This window comes from Aquarana catesbeiana, linkage group LG05, assembly GCF_042186555.1.
Source record: "Aquarana catesbeiana isolate 2022-GZ linkage group LG05, ASM4218655v1, whole genome shotgun sequence".
In the NCBI taxonomy this organism is placed as follows: Eukaryota; Metazoa; Chordata; class Amphibia; order Anura; family Ranidae; genus Aquarana; species Aquarana catesbeiana.
The window spans coordinates 411,154,997-411,175,281 of record NC_133328.1 but is presented as its reverse complement, the minus strand read 5'-3'; the positions used below and the strand labels follow the sequence as shown (position 1 = coordinate 411,175,281).

Genomic DNA, 20,285 nt, shown 5'->3' with positions numbered 1-20,285 from the left:
TTTCATGATTCGGTGTCGCTGATATCCGGGACCATTTGTTCCGGTAAGAGTGTTTCATCTTTTCCACCTTAAGGATTCACCATCTTTGATGCTTCATATTACACCTTTTCACGTTGGAAGATCATCACTTCATTTTTGTGGACTTCTACATTTTTTCTCTACAGGATTTGATTTATGTTATGGGACACAATATTTTTCTCATCCTTATTTTTACTCATTTCACCATTTTGGACTTTAGTATTAATTTTTTATTTAATGATTATTAGATTGTTCATTATTTGTGTATACACTTGTCACTATATTATTTGTTTTAGCGCTACATTTCTTTCACTTACGTATTTGAATATTTGTCACATTCCTGTGTAGCTGCTGGCTTGCGTTAGTTCATTTTATCATTTGATATTCATTTGCGCAGTATCATTCCACTTCCCATGACAATAACTTGCATGATTTTTCACGTTCGTGTCCCATAGACTTTAACGGTGTTCGTGCGTTCAAACTAATTTTTTGCCTGTTCACATGTTCTGCTGCCCTAATATATATATATATATATATATATATATATATATATATATATATATATATATATATATCCATATATCCATATATATGGTACCCCCAAATAAGGATGAGCTCCGGCGTATTCGCATGCTGAACGTGCCGAGCCCGCCAGGAAGTCGGCGCGGCGCAGCGCTAATCACAGGTAGGGAGACATTTCCCGATCTCTGCAGCCACACATCAGGAAATGTCTCACTGATTGTGATTAGCGCTGTGCCGTGCCTTCTTCCTGGCGGGCTCGGCACGTTCCGCATGCGAACACGCCGGAGCTCATCCTTACCCCCAAAGGGGAAAAGGAAAATCAATAGAACCTGTCAATAGGTCTACTATTCTTCCCCCAGGAGCTGTGAAGAGGGGAAGAGATGACAAAAAGGGATGTGCTCACAAACAAGAGCCCTGGCAATTGATGTTGGATCCAGCAAGGAAAGAAAAAAGCCACACACCTAAAACAATCAATAATAATGCTCCATGAGGTGAAACATATATGTGTCTATGTACAAGGAAACAAATCCAATATTATAGTTATATAATGACTGTGTGATGTTACACCATATACCTATGTGTAGTTGGGAGGAATATATAAATAAGGTGTATGTGTGAAGTCAAATAATCCAATAGTGAAACTGAGTATAGTGATGAACTGTGTTGATAATAAATTACAAGTGGCTAAATGATTACTAATTAAGAAAACAGTAATATAAATGAGGAAGCCACATAGCTAAAAACTGATATAGTGTATAATGATGATCAAGTCCAGAACTCTGGGTGGGGCCTCACCCAATCAGCGTCATCGTCTAAAACAATCAACAATAGTGCTCCATAAAGGTGAAACACATATGTGTCTATGTTCACCCAGAGATCTGGACTATTTAGTCCAGACTCTGGGTTGGGTTCAGTACAATGTCTGCCATGTGAACTGATCTCTGGCCATTTTTGTCTGTCTCGCCTCCAAGAGTAAGTTGTGTTGGGTGATTCATTCACTGTGGATGGTTTATAACCATTCTTCTGAGCATGTTTTGACAGGTGTCATTGGCTCTTTTGACAGGTATTATAGCTTTTGCTGCTTTGTTTCTATTCATCTCCTTTCATGTTTTGTGTAGTTTTGGGTTTTTGCTACGCCTTGCTATTTCTGTTTTCTTTTGTCACTCATTTGGATGGTAGCTCTGTCTAATTAGGACAGGTGGGATATTCATATCAACACATTTAACATATCACATTTTATAATTGCACCAACATCGGTAATAATTCACATATATAGATTTTTACACACCAGTTTATATGTATTAATTTCCATTCCGGATTAATCTGCATCATCACCATTATACACTATATCAGTTTTAAGCTATGTGGCTTCCCCATTTATATTACTGTTTTCTTATTTATTAATCATTTAGCCACTTGTAATTTATTATCAACACAGTTCATCACTATACTCAGTTTCACTATTGGATTATTTGACTTCACACATACACTATATATATATCATATATGTTTCACCTCATGGAGCATTATTATTGATTGTTTTAGAGGTGTGGCGTTTTTCTTCCCTTGCTGGATACAACATTAATTGCCAGGGCTCTTGTTTGTGAGCACATCACTTTTTTGCCATCTCCTTGCCCCTTTTAAAGGGGACTTCTTGGCAGGTTCTATTAATTTTCCTTTTACCCTTTGGGGGTACCATATACATGGCTATATATGAGTTTTTTTTTCATATACTTTGCAGCCTGACCACCATGGTGTGAGTTGGCAAGCTTAATCTTGCAATTAACCGTAAGTCGAATACATTACAGTATACTTTTGATACAATACATATATATATTTTACTTTAATTTTTTCAAAAGAATTTTTTTTTCCCCCTTTATTCATTCATGTTCTTTATCTCCAGATACCTGTGCCTCTCCCGAAAAAGCGAGAGTTGTCTCGCGAAACGCATCGAGATTAGTTGCACAGTTGCTCCAAATTGATGGTGGTATCTTTATGGCATTTGTAGGTCCTATCAAAAAGGTTTTTTTTTAATGTGATACACTATTTATGTATTGATGTTCATTAACAAGTTGTTATATTGTATGCGGTTTTTACATTTTTCATATTTTGTTTGAGGTGTGACTCTTAAAAAGTCCCATGGGCTAAATATTTTTTGTTGTATGCTAAGTAACTTTAGTTTTTTTCAAAGGAGCAGTGAAAATTTGGTCTGGTCTCTTCTGGGCTTCACAGGCTGGGGGATTGCTTACTTTACCCTGCCTCTAGAAAACATTTCTAGAGCTTAGTGAGGGGGAATTCAAATAATCAGCCTGAATATGGACGAGGGCATAGCCAATCCCTGCAGAGGTGTGCCCAGATGATCGCTGGGAGGCTGATACATAGTCTGAAGTCCTGGAGAGAGGGCCTTTCCCCAGGAAGGAGAGTCCCAAACCTCAGGGGGCTATTGCCCCTGAGACAGCCTGCAGACCAGGGGTGCCCAACCGCTGGCCCGCGGGCCACATGTAGCCTGCGGCACCCTCCGATGTGGCCCGCCATGTCTTGCTCTGAGATGGCGGGTCGGCAAGCCCAGATCGGGGGTTCCCGACCCGCCATCTCTGAGCATCAGTGCAAAGAACAAAGCTGCTGCTAGAGGAAGCAGAGCCGATGCTTCCTGTATATAGTGATACCAAATGTACTCCGCCTGTGACAGGAAACATCGGCTCTGCTCTCTACTGCAGCTGCATGCTTCTGTCACAATTCTGCTCGGGGATGGCGGGTCGGGACATAGGAACCCGCAAACTGGGACAGCAGCCACCAGTATCAGTACCAGCCACCAGTATCAGTACCAGCCAGCAGTACCAGTACCAACCGGCAGTACCAGCCAGCAGTACCAGTACCAACCAAAAGTACCAGTACCAACCAGTAGTACCAGCCAGCAGTACCAGTACCAACAGTACCAGTACCAACCAGCAGTACCAGTGCCAGCCAGTAGTACCAGTCATCAGTACCAGTACCTGCCAGAAGTACCCGCCAGCAGTACCAGTACCCACCATCCGTACCAGTCATCAGGACTAGCCAGCAGTATAAACCAGCAGTACCAGTACCAGCCAGCAGTACCCGCCAGCAGTACCAGAACCAGCCACCAGTATCAGTACCAGCCAGCAGTACCAGTATCCGCCAGCAGTACCAGTCATCAGTACCAGTAGCAGTACCCACCAGCAGTACTAGCCAGCAGTATTAGTCATCAGTACCCACCATCCATACCAGTCATCAGTACCAGCCAGCAGTATAAACCAGCAGTATCAGTACCAGCCAGCAGTACCCACCAGCAGTACCAGTACCAGCCACCAGTATCAGTATAAACCAGCAATATCAGTACCAGCCAGCAGTACCCACCAGCAGTACCAGTACCAGCCATTAGTATTAGTACCCGCCAGCAGTACCAGTCATCGGTACCAGTACCAGTACCCACCAGCAGTACTAGCCAGCAGTATTATTCATCAATACCCACCATCCATACCAGTCATCAGTACCAGCCAGCAGTATAAACCAGCAGTACCAGTACCAGCCAGCAGTACCAGTACCAGCCACCAGTATCGGTATCAGACAGCAGTACAAGTACCTGCCAGCAGTACCAGTACCCGCCAGCAGTACCAGTACCAGCCAGCAGTACCAGCCAGCTGTAGGAATCCTGAGGAAGAAGTGAAGATTGAGGTCAGTTGAGGAGCAGGTAAACCGCTGTGCATCAGTGTGAAAGCAGCCTTAGGCCCCTTTCATGTCTGATCGGGTCCACCTGTCTGTTTTTCAGGTGGACTTAAACGGACTCTCCATTCACCTCTATAGAGTGGCAGATGTAAACGGACTTGTGTCCGTTTACACCCGCCTATCTGCAATCTGATCTCCTTAAAAAAAACAGAAGGGGATCTGTCCCCTTCTGTCTGGGTGGATGGGAGGGCCCTTAATGTAGAGCGGGTTGCATCCGTGTCTGCTCTACATATGCAGAGTGGACACAGACCTGCCATCCCCCCTTTACGCTCATTGTGGCCCGCGACCGGTTACCAAGTCCATAAAGTGGCCCTCGCTCCTCAAAAGGCTGGGCACCCCTGCTGTAGACTGTGTTGCTGTTCTGTGAGGTCTCGGCGGTGGCAGAGCTGGTACCTGGAAGTGATCTGGAAATGACTAGAGGACTTCACCAAAGGGATCTGGTCTAGAGAAGGACTGCCTTACTGGGTTGTGTCCAGAGGAGGATGAAAGGGGGCAGCTCTCCTGGGGACTTGTGAGTAATGACCCTGAATTGATCCTGGTAACTGTGTGTTTTTGATGCATAAGTGCCAGAGGTTTCTTGGACTGAGACTGCTCTCAGAGTCTCAGATACTGGCCATTCTCTATCCTCAGCAGTGTCTTGGACTGTGAGCTTAGAGAAGAAAGTCCTCCTGTACTGTGCAGTGTTTCTGAGATCTCGCTGGGTACTAATAACTGTGCAGTGGCGCAGGGTAACCAGATGCCAAAGAGACTTGGCTTACGGCTCCCAGCAGTGAGGCCTTAGACTGTCCAATATTCAAAGTTGCTTAAGGAGAAGATTGTCTTCTCACAGCCAATTGCTAACAATTTGAGTATCCCATGCAATAACCCCTCTCCTGTTACAAGTTTTCTCAGCAGAAAATAAAAAAAGACAACCCCTAGACTGTTTATTGGGGCCGGAGTGAGTTGCTTGGGTGACTGGTGGCCTCTGTACTGTTTGGGGGAGAACCAGTTAAAATCAGCAGCCACTGCAGGGGTAGCGATACATCTGTATATAGCATCATTTATAGACAGAAACAATTGCTCAAATTTGGTTTACAAACAAATTAACTCTTGATGGTTTTTCAGGATAAGCCCTGTGTGTCCATGAGATAACAAATTGCTGATCCATATTTGATCTTGTTGGCAGTTTCTGTTAAAAATCTGTTCATATATGGCCACGACTTTCGTAAATTTAAAACTTTAATAATGATTTGCAGATTACCTATTTAACTCATGCCTGCATGGAACTGAAGCTGGGGCAGAAGTATATGGTATTTGATCCTTGGCTAATTGGTCCTTCCTTTGCTCGAGGTTGGTGGCTGCTTCATGAACCTCCATCTGACTGGCTGGAGAGGTTGTGTCGTGCTGACTTAATTTATATAAGCCACATGCACTCTGATCACCTTAGGTAAGTGTGCACTATAATGTTAGTAAATATTACTATTTTTCATCAATGTCATATAATGTATTAAAATGAAACTTACCACTGAATTTAGAAACTGCAAGCAGGAAGGATATTTGATGCAGAAGAGACATACTGCCCATCTCTTCTGCAATAAAGGCTTCTTACCTTCCTCCACACAAGATGTTTTTGAATGTACTTTGAGCTGTGCATACACAGCTCAGTGTACATTCTCAGCATACCTTCCTTCCAAGATGAATGTACTCCTGTGTGCTTGTGCAGGAGTTACATCATCCCGGCCTGGCCCAGCACTCATGTACTGTTCATCAAGACTGTTCTTAGGGTAACTGTGTTAAACAGGTGCACTCTTTCATTATTAGCAGTGTGTAGTAGAATCCTAGGCCATCCAGGAAGAGGCAAGCATGCAGCAGGTATCCCCCATCCCCCAGACTAGTGTGCATTGTAAAGTGTACTTGTGCCAATACTATGGGTATTAAAATATTTATATAGCTGTAGCAATATGGATTGTTAGCAGAAAGCACCATACCTTTCAGTGTTTCTAGACATCGCTTGTCCCTTTGGTAATCAATGCAATCAGTGACCACATATCTGTGTGTCCAGTGCCCGGGCAAGGCCAAACAGCGCCCAGGGCGAACATGCTGAGCTGTGCCGCCCCCCCCCCCCCCACCACCCCCACCACCAATTATCTTTTACATACCTGATCATAACTACATATAGAGTGCAGAGGTCAGGATTGGATAAATTACAAAGTACAAAAATCAGGAGCAAAGATTATGTACAGTGTGCAGGAGTCAGGAGAGGAAAACACACAGAGTGTAGAGGTAAGGTGTATGTATAGTAATATACAATGTGCAGGAGTCAAGAGCGGTAAACTGCAGAGTGCAAAGACCAGCAGTATATACACCCTAGTGCATAGCAGTACCTCTATAAATTATATCAAATTTAGTGTATGCTTCATTATCAAATATGACCAAGTGAATTATATATATATCACATGAATATGGAACCAAAATACCAGTGCTGCAAACAAAATTGTGAGGGGGCGAATCCCAGACTCCCAGTGCTGTATGTGGAATACCAAAACATATAATGCGAGCAACTCATAAATATTCAATTACATATCACATGTATGTGGGACCAAAATCCCTGTGCTGCAAAAACATTTTGTGAGGGAGTTAAGACCACACTCCTGGTGCTGTAAATAAATAAATTAAATACTATAACATATAATGTGAATAACTCCCAAATAATATTCAAATAACTCAAGTAAAATTCTTATGGTTCATTTGCACACAATTTGGTGTTGGAGTTACTACCAAACTCCCAGTGCTACAAATCAAAACACACAGTGCAAAGTACTATAAAGTGCACTATAAACAAACAGTCCACTGGACAGCAACTGCTCTTGTGCACATTGCTGGATCGAGAGCATGTGGCCGACAGATTCCTCCATCCACTCAAGTGGGGTGGATGTGGGAATCCCTCCTTACTGGGACATTGTATTCTGACAGCAGGGACTCTTCCCTATCAGAATACACTGAACAACACTGCAGCAGTTTGGCTGCAAACAGCTAAATTGAACAAGGATTTCCAGCAGAAGCTGATATAACAATGCCTAACAGAGAGGGTTACACACCGATCAAAATTCAGCCCCCCCCCCATGAACCAGATGAATTCTGATGAGTGTACCCAGTTTTACCTTGTCCTTTGCTGCTCCCTGCAGTGCTGTTACAGGTCCCCTGTAGTGACAGTGGTCACACTCCAGCCTCCATTTTGGACCATACAGGGTTAATCTTCCTGTAGATGTGATGATGTCTAGGATGGGGTAGAGCACTAGAGCTGGCTGAAGCATAGAATCAGGTAAGTAAAAAAAGACTATACCCCCTTTCTCCCCCTCCCACACACTGCAAGAGTGGACTTTCTTGGAGTTGGGCTGGGATAAGAAATCACATCCTTTGCTGTGTAATGCTTATATTCTTCAATAGGTTAAGAATTAGTGTGACTGTTCAGGAGCTACACATATGTAATCCACATACACATCATATCTTATTAAAAAGCATTCTTTTTAGAAGATATAATGTGTATGTGGATTACATATATGTAGCTCCTGAACAGTCACACTAATTCCTAACCTGTGAGTAGAATTTTACTTTCACGTTCAATAAACCTGCAGTGAAAAGTACAGAGCAGGTTTATATCACAGTGTGGAATGCAGAGCAGCACAGTAGAAGAAGATCCAGTCTGTCATCAGTGATTTTCTCATTTCCACTCTGCTCTGCTCTGGAGGAGCGCTCTGCTGTGTGCTGGGCGGGACCCAAAGATCGATGCTGCAGTGTGAGCTTCTCTTCCTGCTCCGCCCACATGACTTTCTCTGGGACTGTACCAGCTTGGATCTGGGGGGGAGGACTCATAGGAACTCAAGAAAGGAGCCTGGAAAGGGGTGTATTTGCGACCGCAGAGCAGCAAGCAGGGGCGCATAATTTCGGTGAGTGAACATATCGAGAGGGAGATACTCCCCTTACAGGCTGATTTTCGTGAGAGAGGCTCGCTTACCAATGGATTTAGCCTTTGGGACCTCCACAGATCACACCTCCCAGGCCTCTTATAAGGGATACGTTGACAGGAAGGAAGAATCAAAAGGTAGCCTATGAGAAAGCCAAGGAAGCCTCCACCATCAGAGAACAAAGGAATAAGAGGAACTTTGATCTTAAAGTAAGAGTTAAAGTTCTACAACCTGGGGATCAGGTGTTGTTACGCAATCTAGGGGTGCCAGGGAAACATAATGGCATAAAACAAGTAAAAAATTTGCGCTGAACTGAAAAAAGCAAGCGGCCAGCAAAGTTCGTAGATAACAAACAAAAAGTCACATGCATAAAAATTATTGCGGCGCTGAAAAGTTCAAAATGAAATTGAAGAGTGGGAGGAATCCAATCACCAAATATATTGTGCAGATGTAGAAAGAGTCACTCGTCACCACGTGGTAATGTAGTCTGCTTACCAGAAGGTGTTAAGGATTAGGCATAGATGATAAATTCTCAATAGCATCCAGCAAATCCAGCCCACTGGAACCCCTCATCAGACCACAACATCCGTGGGATTTCCTTCACATATAAACATCTCCCAATGGTCACTTCAGAATTAGGCATTCAGGCATGTAGTCATCATATATCCAAGAAAAGAAAATGAAGGACCCATAGTGAAGCCCGTAATGATAGATAAAAAAACTTTTATTGTAGTAACTTACAGTTGAAGCTTAAAACAGCATGCATCAATGATAGGAACAAACGGCTGCAGCAATCAGCGTACGGATGTCAGCCTGCCTAAGATAAAAAAACTTTTATTGTAGTAACTTACAGTTGAAGCTTAAAACAGCATGCATCAATGATAGGAACAAACGGCTGCAGCAATCAGCGTACGGATGTCAGCCTGCCTAAGTTACTACAATAAAAGTTTTTTTATCTATCATTACGGGCTTCACTATGGGTCCTTCATTTTCTTTTCTCGGATATATGATGACTACATGCCTAAATGCCTAATTCTGAAGTGACCATTGGGAGATGTTTATATGTGAAGGAAATCCCACGGATGTTGTGGTCTGATGAGGGGTTCCAGTGGGCTGGATTTGCTGGATGCTATTGAGAATTTATCATCTATGCCTAATCCTTAACACCTTCTGGTAAGCAGACTACATTACCACGTATTGACGAGTGACTCTTTCTACATCTGCACATTATATTTGGTGATTGGATTCCTCCCACTCTTCAATTTCATTTTGAACTTTTCAGCGCCGCAATAATTTTTATGCAAGGGAAACATAAGCTAGCTGATCGATGGCGTTCCCAACCTTGCATTGTTTGTCAATGACTGGACTTCCTGTGTACCAGATCAGGCCAGAAGAGAAGACAGGGCCCCTAAAGACTTGGTATCGGAAGCATATGTTACCTATTTCAGATGCTGTCCAGGTACCTTTAGCCCCTTCAGTCTCCAACATTGAGGCCTCAGGTCAGAAAACCTTGTCTTCTCACATTTCCGGAGGAAGAAAGCGATGATGAGGAAGTACTTCTGGATTGGCGGTGGGCCCACTCTTCAGGAGATGATCCCCTTGTTTCTGAAGCTGGAGAAGAAGACTGTTTAGGGACAAGCCTTCACATGCCTGACACTGAGGCCATGGCTCCCTACCCGCATCTGGAAACTGAAGGAGTCAAGCTGGAACATAGTGAAGTGTCTGATCCGGTTGATGCACTCATCCCTCCTACTAACATAATGGAGAGAGAGATAGTCCTAGAACCAGAACCTGAAATGGAGCCAGAGATCGAGGTAGGGTCTGAATCGGAAGCTGGATGCAGTCATTGGGGAACAGAACAGGAACCTGAGTCTTCGGAAGACATGCACTCTAGGCTGAGACAAAAGATACGTCCCCCAAAGGGGTTGACCTATGACACCCTTGGAGAAAACTCAGATGAACTCATACCCTCTGCTCAACACCCCAGTCAAGCACTTGCCTCCTTCACCGAGTCTTTAGTGAAGGATAACCTTGATCCACCCTCTGACACTACTGGGTGGGCCACTTATCTACTTCTGGCCTGTCATAAACTTAACATGACTTCCTCTTCTGTTGATGTATATAGTTTGTTATCAGAGGATCCTTCATTAAGCCAGTTATTAGCTGTTGCAGCCTCTAGTTCAGTAGACTAATAATTGACTAGCTTCATTCTTATGAACAGAATAAAGATTTAACACACCGCTGGGATTCTGATGGAATTACCTGATGTAAGGGGGACTCTGAGAGGGGCACCTGATGTAAGAAGGCACTCTAATGAGGACACATTACGTAAAGTGGTTTTATTTTCTGTTACTTGAAATATGGTGTGATTAGCCTACTTTTATGTTATATTAGAGAAAAATTGGGACCTCCTTAAATTTTAATTTATTACCTCTGCTTAGGTGAACATTTTTTCCTTGCAGGAATGCATGCAAAATTGTGTGAATTCCTGCAACGCACAAAAATACACAGCCCTTTTGCAGGTGTACAGTGGTGCCATTAAGTAATAATGGCACAACCACACACCTTGCTTATGTGCTCATGTGACAAAATACCATGTGTTTTAGTGCAGCACAATTTTTAAAAAGGTTATACAGGTTTTACATCTATTTGTACTACATTTTGTTTTGTATGTTAAAAAATAATATTGCCACGTGCCTCTAAAGTGTTCAGGTTTGGCTTTAAGAAAAGGTGGCAATCCTATAACAAACACAGATAAAACTAATATCAAACCAACCATTCCTCTGTGTTGCACCATAGTGGTGAATGAGTGTGATTATTCTTTTCCAAGACATTGTAATAAAACTTTATTGCCAGAAATATGTACATTGTTATTGTATGCTGATCCGCTCCTGAAATGCTAGATGCCCAGCTGTCTCTAACTTAAAAAAAAATACCTGCCCTCCCCCCTCTAAACTGACCATGGTTTTTCATGGCCACTGAGCCTTGACACCATGGTCAGTTTACGTGCCTCCGTCATCTGCAGCTATCCTCTGTCCTCCTCTCCCCCCCCCCCTCCCTGCCTGTCAGCTCGTATAAGTGCCACTCTGCTCCCCACCCCTTCCCTTCCTGCTGCTATAAAACTATTATATTCATGCAATAGCCTCTGTTCGATAACAACTTGTTCCCAACTGTATGCTTGACTAAAGGATTCGTCAACCTGGGTCCTTAAACACTGGAATAAAGACACGAACTGGGTTACATGGGTTTAATACAGCCACAGCCACAGCCAATTTATTAACCAAAGAATAAATAATATCACATTAAAACATACCAATAAATACAAAATTCAACAATGCCCAACAACAAGGGGTCTTTGGGTGTCCTTAAGGCACAATTTTAACTGAAATCACCCATGTCCTCAGCCTCGCCCCAACCAGCTTGAAGACGTTATGACATCACGCATACTTCCATTCCCCCCAAGGGACCTAGCTCCTGGGAGAACCACCACTAACCAAGTGGATGGGCCACACCCTAGATGGGCCCCACCATTATGTAACAATGTAACAATGTAATTAATCACTGACCCCCCCAAAGACCCTCCTGACCCGCCAACTGCTGTGACAAAATGCGTACACTTCAGCAACCCTTAACACACGGATACCTTGCCGATCCCTGTCCATGCTGCATATTACACAAATTAAATGGGATTGGTAATTAACCTCCCCTTAGCCTCCTCCCCTCTCCCAATCAAAACAGCTCATATCAGTACAGGCCAGGGCTCTGCTAGTTGAATCAAAATGTGTGAGTAAGCTTTGTTCCTATAAAATTAAACCTAATTGAATCGGTATTGTTTTAAGTATTTTCTTGTTTTGAAATGATACTGACTTTTTCTTTACACCCAGTGGGGGGGGGGGGGGGGGCAGTTTGCCATCTGCGCCCTGGGCACCGAATGACCTTGTTCCGGCACTGGTGGGAGGGAAGTTACCTCTTCTGTTGAATTCCTTGGACAAAAACCCACCTATCTGCACTGACCCTCACAGCTGCTCCCTGCCCATCCAGCCTCTGCCTCCAATCAGGTAGAGACTACTCCTCTTCCCACCACTCTAACCTAGCTGACCTTTCCCTGACCGTGTTCCTTCCTTAGTCATGCCGCCCCTTTGTCCATTTTCTCCTCCGGGCCTCACTTTATAAAAAAGCAGTTGATGTCATATGCATATGGTAAATAATATCTTAATAAGTGTGTAATTGTGTTGCTTATTTTTTACTATACAGCAGAACTATATTTATAGCATATGATATAATAGCAAAAAGCTGTTATTTTCCCAAAATCTAGTTATCCTACACTAAGAAAGCTTGCTGAAAGAAGACCAGATATACCAATATTTGTTGGAAAAACAGAACGACCTGTCTTCTGGTACCTGAACAAGAGTGGTGTTAACTTGACAAATGTCAATGTTGTCCCTTTTGGAATCTGGCAGCAGGTAAAGCAGCACATTAAATGAATAATTTTTCCACTTGTGTGACATTTTATTGCTTTAAACAAAATCTGTAATGACACACATTTTGTGCTGTGTGCAAAGATAAAGTTGAAAAGGTTGTAAAATGAACCTAATAAAATCACACAAGATAATATTGCTTGTTCTACTGTACATCCTGAATTTTTTAGGCTATCTTGTCATCTAGTTTTTCTGCTTAGTAGGTCAGTAAATCAATATAAACTGAAGGATGTGGATGACTGCATGGGAACCTGCTGATAATAAAGGCCAGAAATAAAATCTCCCTTATGCCGCATACACACGGTCAGACTTTTCGACCAGACTCTTCGACCGGACTTGTCCGACGGACGCCGACGGACCAAATCCGGCGGACAATCCAATCGTGGGTGGGTATCACCGGACCTTCAGCGGACTTTTCACAAATCTGACGGACTTTAGATTTGGAACATGCTTCAAATCTTTACATCGTAACTCTGCCGGACCCAGAAATCCGCTCGTCTGTATGCTAGTCCGACGGACAAAAACCGACGCTAGGGCAGCTATTGGCTACTGGGTATCAACTTCCTTATTTTAGTCCGGTGTATGTCATCACGTACGAATCCGTCGGACTTTGGTGTGATCGTGTGTAGGCAAGTCCGGTCATTAGAAAGTCTGTTGAAAGTCTGCCAAAAGTCCGTTGAAAGTCTGTCGAAAGTCTGTCAGACGGGCTGTCTGACTTTTGTAGCTGAAAAGTCCAACTGCGTGTACGCGGCATTATTTCTCTTTTGTAGATGATCCTATTGCTAGCTGGCTAGAGCAGAATAACCCCATACAGAGGAAAACTTATATGTACATTTTCAGTGTGCGTTGTGTTAAATCTTTATTCCGTTCATAAGTTATGGCTTATTGCTGCTATCCAACGTAGCTAGCCCCCGCTGTGAGCTGTGGCTCCTTCTGCCAACCCGTCAATCCCTGTGTCTTGTAGTGATGTAGGAGACAATGGAAACCACAATGTGCAGCAGGAGACACACTATCCAACACACGGGAAAGTATTGGATAGTCAGGACAGCCGTAGCTCATGAAAAGAATGGAGATTTCCCTTGCCTCTCTGCTTTACCTTTTGCCAGCTAGTGACAGGTTCACCTTAGACTCTCACAGTCCATTGCAATAATAGGAATATATTTAGTGGGCCGTGTTACAAAATGTACTCAAGACATGCATTATATAACTTACCATTTTATAAACCCTTCCAACTGATTTTTTTTTCTCTTAAGGTGGATGCAGATCTCAGATTTATGATACTGATGGATGGAGTTCATCCTGAAATGGACACTTGTATTATTGTAGAATACAAAGGTAAAGTTCTTATTTCCATTTCTGTTCCCAATATACTGTATTTTGTTAAATGATAATTATTCTTAACTCAAACGCCAGTATATGAATTTTGTATCGATAGGTCATAAAATCCTTAATACGGTGGACTGCACTCGGCCTAATGGTGCAAAGCTCCCCACAGATGTTGCTGTAATGATGAGTGACTTTGCTGGAGGTGCGTCTGGATTTCCAATGACATTCAATGGTGGAAAGTTTACAGGTATGTCTTAAAATCTGTGACTTTTGCAGGTCCTGAGTAGTAGCAGTTTGCTTTCTATATAATGGGGTTAATTTACTTAAATCGGAGAGTGCAAAATCTGGTGCAGCTCTGCATGAAAAGTAATCAGCTTCCAGGTTTTAGCCCCTGTTCACATTGGGCTGATTTGATATGCAATTTGACATGTCAAGTTGCAAGCCAAATCGCCACCTATTGCCGCCAACGGCACTGTCTGAATCGGTGCGGCACCGCAAAGTCCCAAAATAGTTCCTGCACTACTTTTGCCAACTTCGGGGGCGATTTAAATAGACATCGGTTCAGGAACCCGCATAGATGTCTCTGAAATCACTCCTCAAAACTTAATTGAACAAGCTGAAGTTAGAAGTTGCTGAAGTGTGCTCTAGTGCACTAGATTTTGCACTCTCCAGTTTTAGCAAATCAACTACATTGGTGCAGCTGTGCATGGTAGCCCATCAGCTTCTAACTTCAACTTAATCAATTAAGCTTTGACACCAAGCCCCCGTTCACATCGGTGCGATTTTGCATGTTAAATCAGGGGATATTGCCAGCAATAGGAGCGTCCCAATCGGTGCGACGCCGCACTGATTTCCAAAAGTAGTTCCTGCACTACTTTTGGCAACTTTGGGGGTGATTTCAATAGACACCAGTGCATGAACCCGCACAGATGTCTTTCAAGTCGCCCCCAAAGTCGGACTGAAATGCAGCTTTGTACATGCTTAAAGTGTTACTAAACCCAGAACCCTTCATTCACCATATCTGGTCTCCCACAGTACATGGAAATGCAATTATTTTAGTAAATACAATCTGCTAAATACCTTTTCTCATCAGCAATATATAGCAGTCTTGGGACTTCTATCAGTGTCCGGCCAAGCACTGGTTAAAGCTTGTAGGAGGAATTTGCTTTCTCCTCTGACTGTCCTATTAGGCTGCATGACTCCTGACCCTCTTTCTGGACAGTGCTGATTGGCCCTGTGCTGACCTCATGTACCCTCTCAAAAAAAAACTCTCAAGCAATACACACCAAGCTGAGCATGTGCAGAGTGCCTCCAAGGCTCTGTTTTATCAGCAGATGGATTGGGAAAAGTAAAAGAAGGGGAGGATCAGGAAAGACAGGATCAAACAGCCTTTTTACATAATGCAGAGGATTAACCCCTTTGGCTGGGTTCACACCTACGCAAATTGGATGTGGGTTTTCTTGCATCCAATTCACATGACACGAGATTATGACCAGCTCTCTATGGAGCCAGTTCACATATCTCCGTTGCGGCTCTGTGCGTCTTTGTCTCCATTTCAGGGCCGAATATTTGTTTTAATTGCCCGATTCATTCCTCAAATGGAGAATCCAGCCTTAGGTTCGACAGTGAGTATACCAAGCCTGCTTTACTGCATATTCAGACTGATTTTACTGTTGTCCTTTTAGTAACGCTTTAAGTAAATTAATGGTCAGCGGAGAAGTGCACAAGTTTTGTAACGTTCTGTGCAAAAGTTTTGTGAGTGTGGTGGCGGTCAGTGGAGAACTGCGCTGGTGCAGTAGGAGTGAGTATAAATGTGGGTAGGTGCAGTGATAGTTAATGAAGAGTGAATGTTCATAAGTGAAGCGCCTGTCATGGGGATGTATGCATTGTGCACCAGTACAGTGGGGAATTGCATGTCATTGCTGTGGTAGTCCATTCAGGAGTGCAGGTTGGTACAGTGGTGTTCAGGGGTGAAGTGTGCAAATGAAAAGGTTGCGTGGAGAAGCATTTGAATGCAGTCGTAGTCAGCTGCAATGGAGATCAGTGAAGAAGTTTGCAAGTGCAGTGATGGTCAATAAAGAATAGTTTCGATGCAAGGGCATTCAGTGGAAAAACGTGCTATATGAGTTTTGAAACTCCAAGAAGTGCATGTAGAAGTAGTAAAAGTCAGAGGAGAAGTGTAGTTGTGTATTGGTGGTCAAGGGAGAAGTGTGCGTGATGTGTCCTTGGCAACAGGGTGGTTGGATTCTGTTTATATTCGGTGGCATTAGGTGATCTTTCAGTCTTCCATACAGAGCTAATAACCCCTGCAGTCCATGGCTAGAAGGCAAAAGTTTTTTTTTTCTTCAGCTGATGTTGTTTTGTTCCCTGAATGTTACACTGCGTGAGGAGTCTACTTGGCCCATAGACATGTAAACAAAAAGCGCAGCTGGATATAAACAAATAATGAAAAATATTGTGCTATATGCAAATAAATGAAAATAGATATGAATAGAAAACTGTGCATATTAATTATCTCCTGGACATCCATTATTGCTGGGAATGGCTTTCCTCCATGGCTGACAATCTGAGAATATCCACCCAGCACTTTACAGCAGAACCCATCCACAGAAGGTACAACATCTAAAGAGGAGATCGGTTCATGCCTTTCTTTAAGGGCTGTCTGGTAAGCCTTTAATCTCTCTGTGGTGACGGGTTTTACAGCGGTGGGAGTCGGATATCCAACAGCGATATTTTCACTTATTCATGGACTTTATATAAATGAATTAGCATGTTTTATTTGCACTTAGTATTCACGGACATTATTTTGGTGAATTAATATGCACAGTTTTCTATTCATATCTATTTTCATTTATTTGCATATAGCACAATATTTTTCATTATTTGTTTATATCCAGCGCTGCGCTTTTTGTTTACATGTTTAGTAGTGCCCCCTATCAGGGTTATAGCGTATAGCTGCAGGATACCTTTTCACAGGTTTATATTTCATTCACAGGTTTATATTTCATTCACAACATTTGTACACCTAGCGCAAATTTTCTCTTTTAGAATAATTGGCCCATAGACATACCTTGCTCACGTAGTACAAGCATACTCCACTCAATATCAGTGGTGGCCCATCCATACGGGGCGCAGGAGCGCCGCCCCCCTGAATTATGCACCCGGCCCCTAATCTACATGCAAAAAACCTGACACATTGATTCCATTAAAGCCTGAGACTCTAATTGGCTTCAAAAAAAGGGTGGGCTCGGGGCACAGAGCACTGCGCCCTAAACCCACCCAGTTGTGTGACAATAGCATAGGTGTGCGCAGCCTATTGCATTAGGGTGTGCACCCCAAAGCTCAAACACACATGAACACCACCTGCTGCCACATGGAGGAGGCTCTGATGGTGGGAGACAGTTTTATGCTACATGCTACACTCTACATACGAGTGTAGTGTGTTCCTATAATTGAACCTAGCCTTTAATATAATTGGGGCATTTACACTGGCTACTGGTGCCACTCCTGGATAATGCTAATGCACATGGAGTGATTAGGGTATGATTAGGGTGTGCCCAGGCACACCCAGCACACCCTGTGCGCACACCTATGGACAATAGCAAATTAATATTCGCTATTGTCTTCCTGATTCTCCTCCCGGCCAATCAGGAAGCAGGTCCTGAGACCCGTCACCCAATTGGCCAAGAGGAAAAGTGATTCTATTGGCCACTGAGGAGGAGGAGAGAGGTGATGCAGGGAAAGCCGGCGTGAAGCCGAGGAGGAGATCTCGGTGTGAAGCCGCCATCAGCTGCCTGGAGGAAGCGCTGCTCACAACTAAGATGGGGTAAGTGCGGGGCTGGTGATGACCAACCGGGGAGGTGACATCGGGTGGATTGTCGCTCCCCTCCCCCAAAAAAAGATTCCTTTGTTGGATTTGCCATTAAATGACGTATATGCACTGTATGGTCTGTACTGCAGAGCTCAGAGAGGGGGAGCCAATCAGATGTGCTGCAGTTCAGGGAGAATGCTGATAAGAGGTGAGAACAGAGTGACAAAGAGATGGATTAATCAGTATGCTACTTCTCCTTTCCCTGTCCACTCACAGCATGGGGGTCAGGACTCAGGAGGAGACATACTGTATACTGTAATACAAATTGAAACTACAATAGCAAACATGCAGGTTCCCCTCTTCTGCAAGACAGGGCTTTGTTGTGAGGTAGAGATGTGTGGATCTCAGGAATGGAAGGACAGAAATACAAATCCTTTGGCAGGTAAAACCGCTCCGTGTGTAGTTTCGATGGAGTTCAGCTTTAGGTCCACCTGATTATAACTACTACCAAGAAACTTCTAAGTAAGTAGCAAATTATACAATGAGACTGTATGAGACTCAAAGTATGCAGCATAACATGCTACTTAATTTACTTTTGTAGCACCCTCCTAGGTCAGGCCCTAGAAGTGAGGCCAATGTAGTTTTTAGCTTTGCTGTTAAAAGTGAAGACTTAATTGTGTTTTCTGCAGCTGCAGGCTTGTCTGCCCACCCCTCCTCCCCCCCTCCCGTCTTTCCAGAACTTGTTTGGAAACCTAGTGAGCAGTAGAGGGAAAAGTCTGAGCTGGCACTGGATAGAGCTTCAGTCAATCCCTACTTGAGAAGAATGGCCAGCAGGGGGCTGAAAGGTGTATATAAGGCTGAAAACAGAGAGCAGCAGGGTCCTTTTGCCTTCCAAGGCTCGGGAGGAGCCTTAATAAGTACTAGATGATTCTTGTTAAGTGAGGAGTCATAATATCACCCCTAAAGTCGCAGGAACATTCAAGGCAACATCCAGAGGGGATCTTTTTGGAAGAATTAATGAGTCAAGCTGAAGCTGAGAGGAGGTCTTCAGACTCCCTGGACCACAGTGACAAGGCCTTGGAGAATTCTCAAGAGAGAGACTGTTGCCTGTACACATCAGAGGGTTAGAGGGATCGTTCCAGACTTGGTGCCAGGGTTGTGCCTTAGAGAAGAGAAGGCCCCTATGCTGGAACTGTGTTCTACCTTTTTGTGGAGGAAAACTCTTCTTCATTTGCTTAGCTGCTTCAAGATAATGTCTTTGTTCAAGTTTTTTAGTTCTGGGCATATCAAAGCTTTTCCCAATCTCTACCCAGTTCTACAAAACAATAAAAACAACAAAAAAGACGCTATCTGCCTGATTACTATCTGAGGAGTGAGTGAGTTTGGATGCATCTGGCTGAAAATACCCTGTGCCTGGCTGCTTGCTCCATTAAGGGATCAGAACCTGGGATCAAATCGCCAGGCCAAATCAGGGGTCTGGTACACTTTATTTACAGAAAGTGGTGAGAGGAGCAGTGCTTGGCCATATTTCACTACCGACATTACAAATCACATGGATTCCTTTGAAAGAATTACTGCACTCAGCCCCAGCCCTCTGTGCAATAACAAAATATATCAAAGCACATTCTGCAATAAATGAAGTGACATGACAGGTTCTCACGTTACTGAAATGAACCTCAGTTTAATAATATACTGCAACCCAGTCCAATGCAGGAGTCATTTGTTTCCAGCCAAACCATCCCGTCACACGAAAATTCCATTGCACACTAATGCCCCGTACACACGATCTGACATTGATCGGACATTCCTACAACAAAATCCTAGGATTTTTTCCGACGGATGTTGGCTCAAACTTGTCTTGCATACACACGGTCACACAAAGTTGTCGGAAAATCCGATCGTTCTGAACGCGGTGACGTAAAACACGTACGGCGGGACTATAAACGGGGCAGTGGCCAATAGCTTTCATCTCTTTATTTATTCTGAGCATGCGTGGCACTTTGTGCGTCGGATTTGTGTACACACGATCGGAATTTCCGACAACGGATTTTGTTGTCGGAAAATTTTATAGCCTGCTCTCAAACTTTGTGTGTCGGAAAATCCGATGGAAAATGTGTGATGGAGCCCACACACGTTCGGAATTTCCAGCAACAAGGTCCTATCACACATTTTCCATCGGAAAATCCGACAGAGTGTACGGGGCATTAAGCCTCGTACACACGATCAGATTTTCCGATGGGAAATGTGTGATGACAGGCTGTTGGCAGAAAATCTGACCGTGTGTATACTCCATCAGACAATTGTTGTCCAACTTTCCGTGGACAAATGTTGGATGGCAGGTTTATAAATTTTCCACGGACAAATGTCTGTTGTCGGATTTTCCGAGCATGTGTACACAAGTCCGTCGGACAAAAGTCCAAAGTACAAACACGCAAGCTCGGA

The 20,285-nt window shown here is 43.5% G+C and overlaps 1 protein-coding gene across 1 annotated transcript in view; it reads left to right on the top strand.

The window, feature by feature from the left end:
• LOC141145914 (cytidine monophosphate-N-acetylneuraminic acid hydroxylase-like) overlaps window positions 1-20,285 on the top strand; it is a 135,971-nt gene that overhangs the window by 65,592 nt on the left and 50,094 nt on the right. Inside the window, exons 4-7 of the mRNA XM_073632717.1 lie at window positions 5,520-5,710; window positions 12,544-12,691; window positions 13,960-14,041; window positions 14,142-14,279. Of these exons, the coding sequence (XP_073488818.1) occupies window positions 5,520-5,710; window positions 12,544-12,691; window positions 13,960-14,041; window positions 14,142-14,279 (559 nt within the window). The remainder of the gene's footprint in view (window positions 1-5,519; window positions 5,711-12,543; window positions 12,692-13,959; window positions 14,042-14,141; window positions 14,280-20,285) is intronic.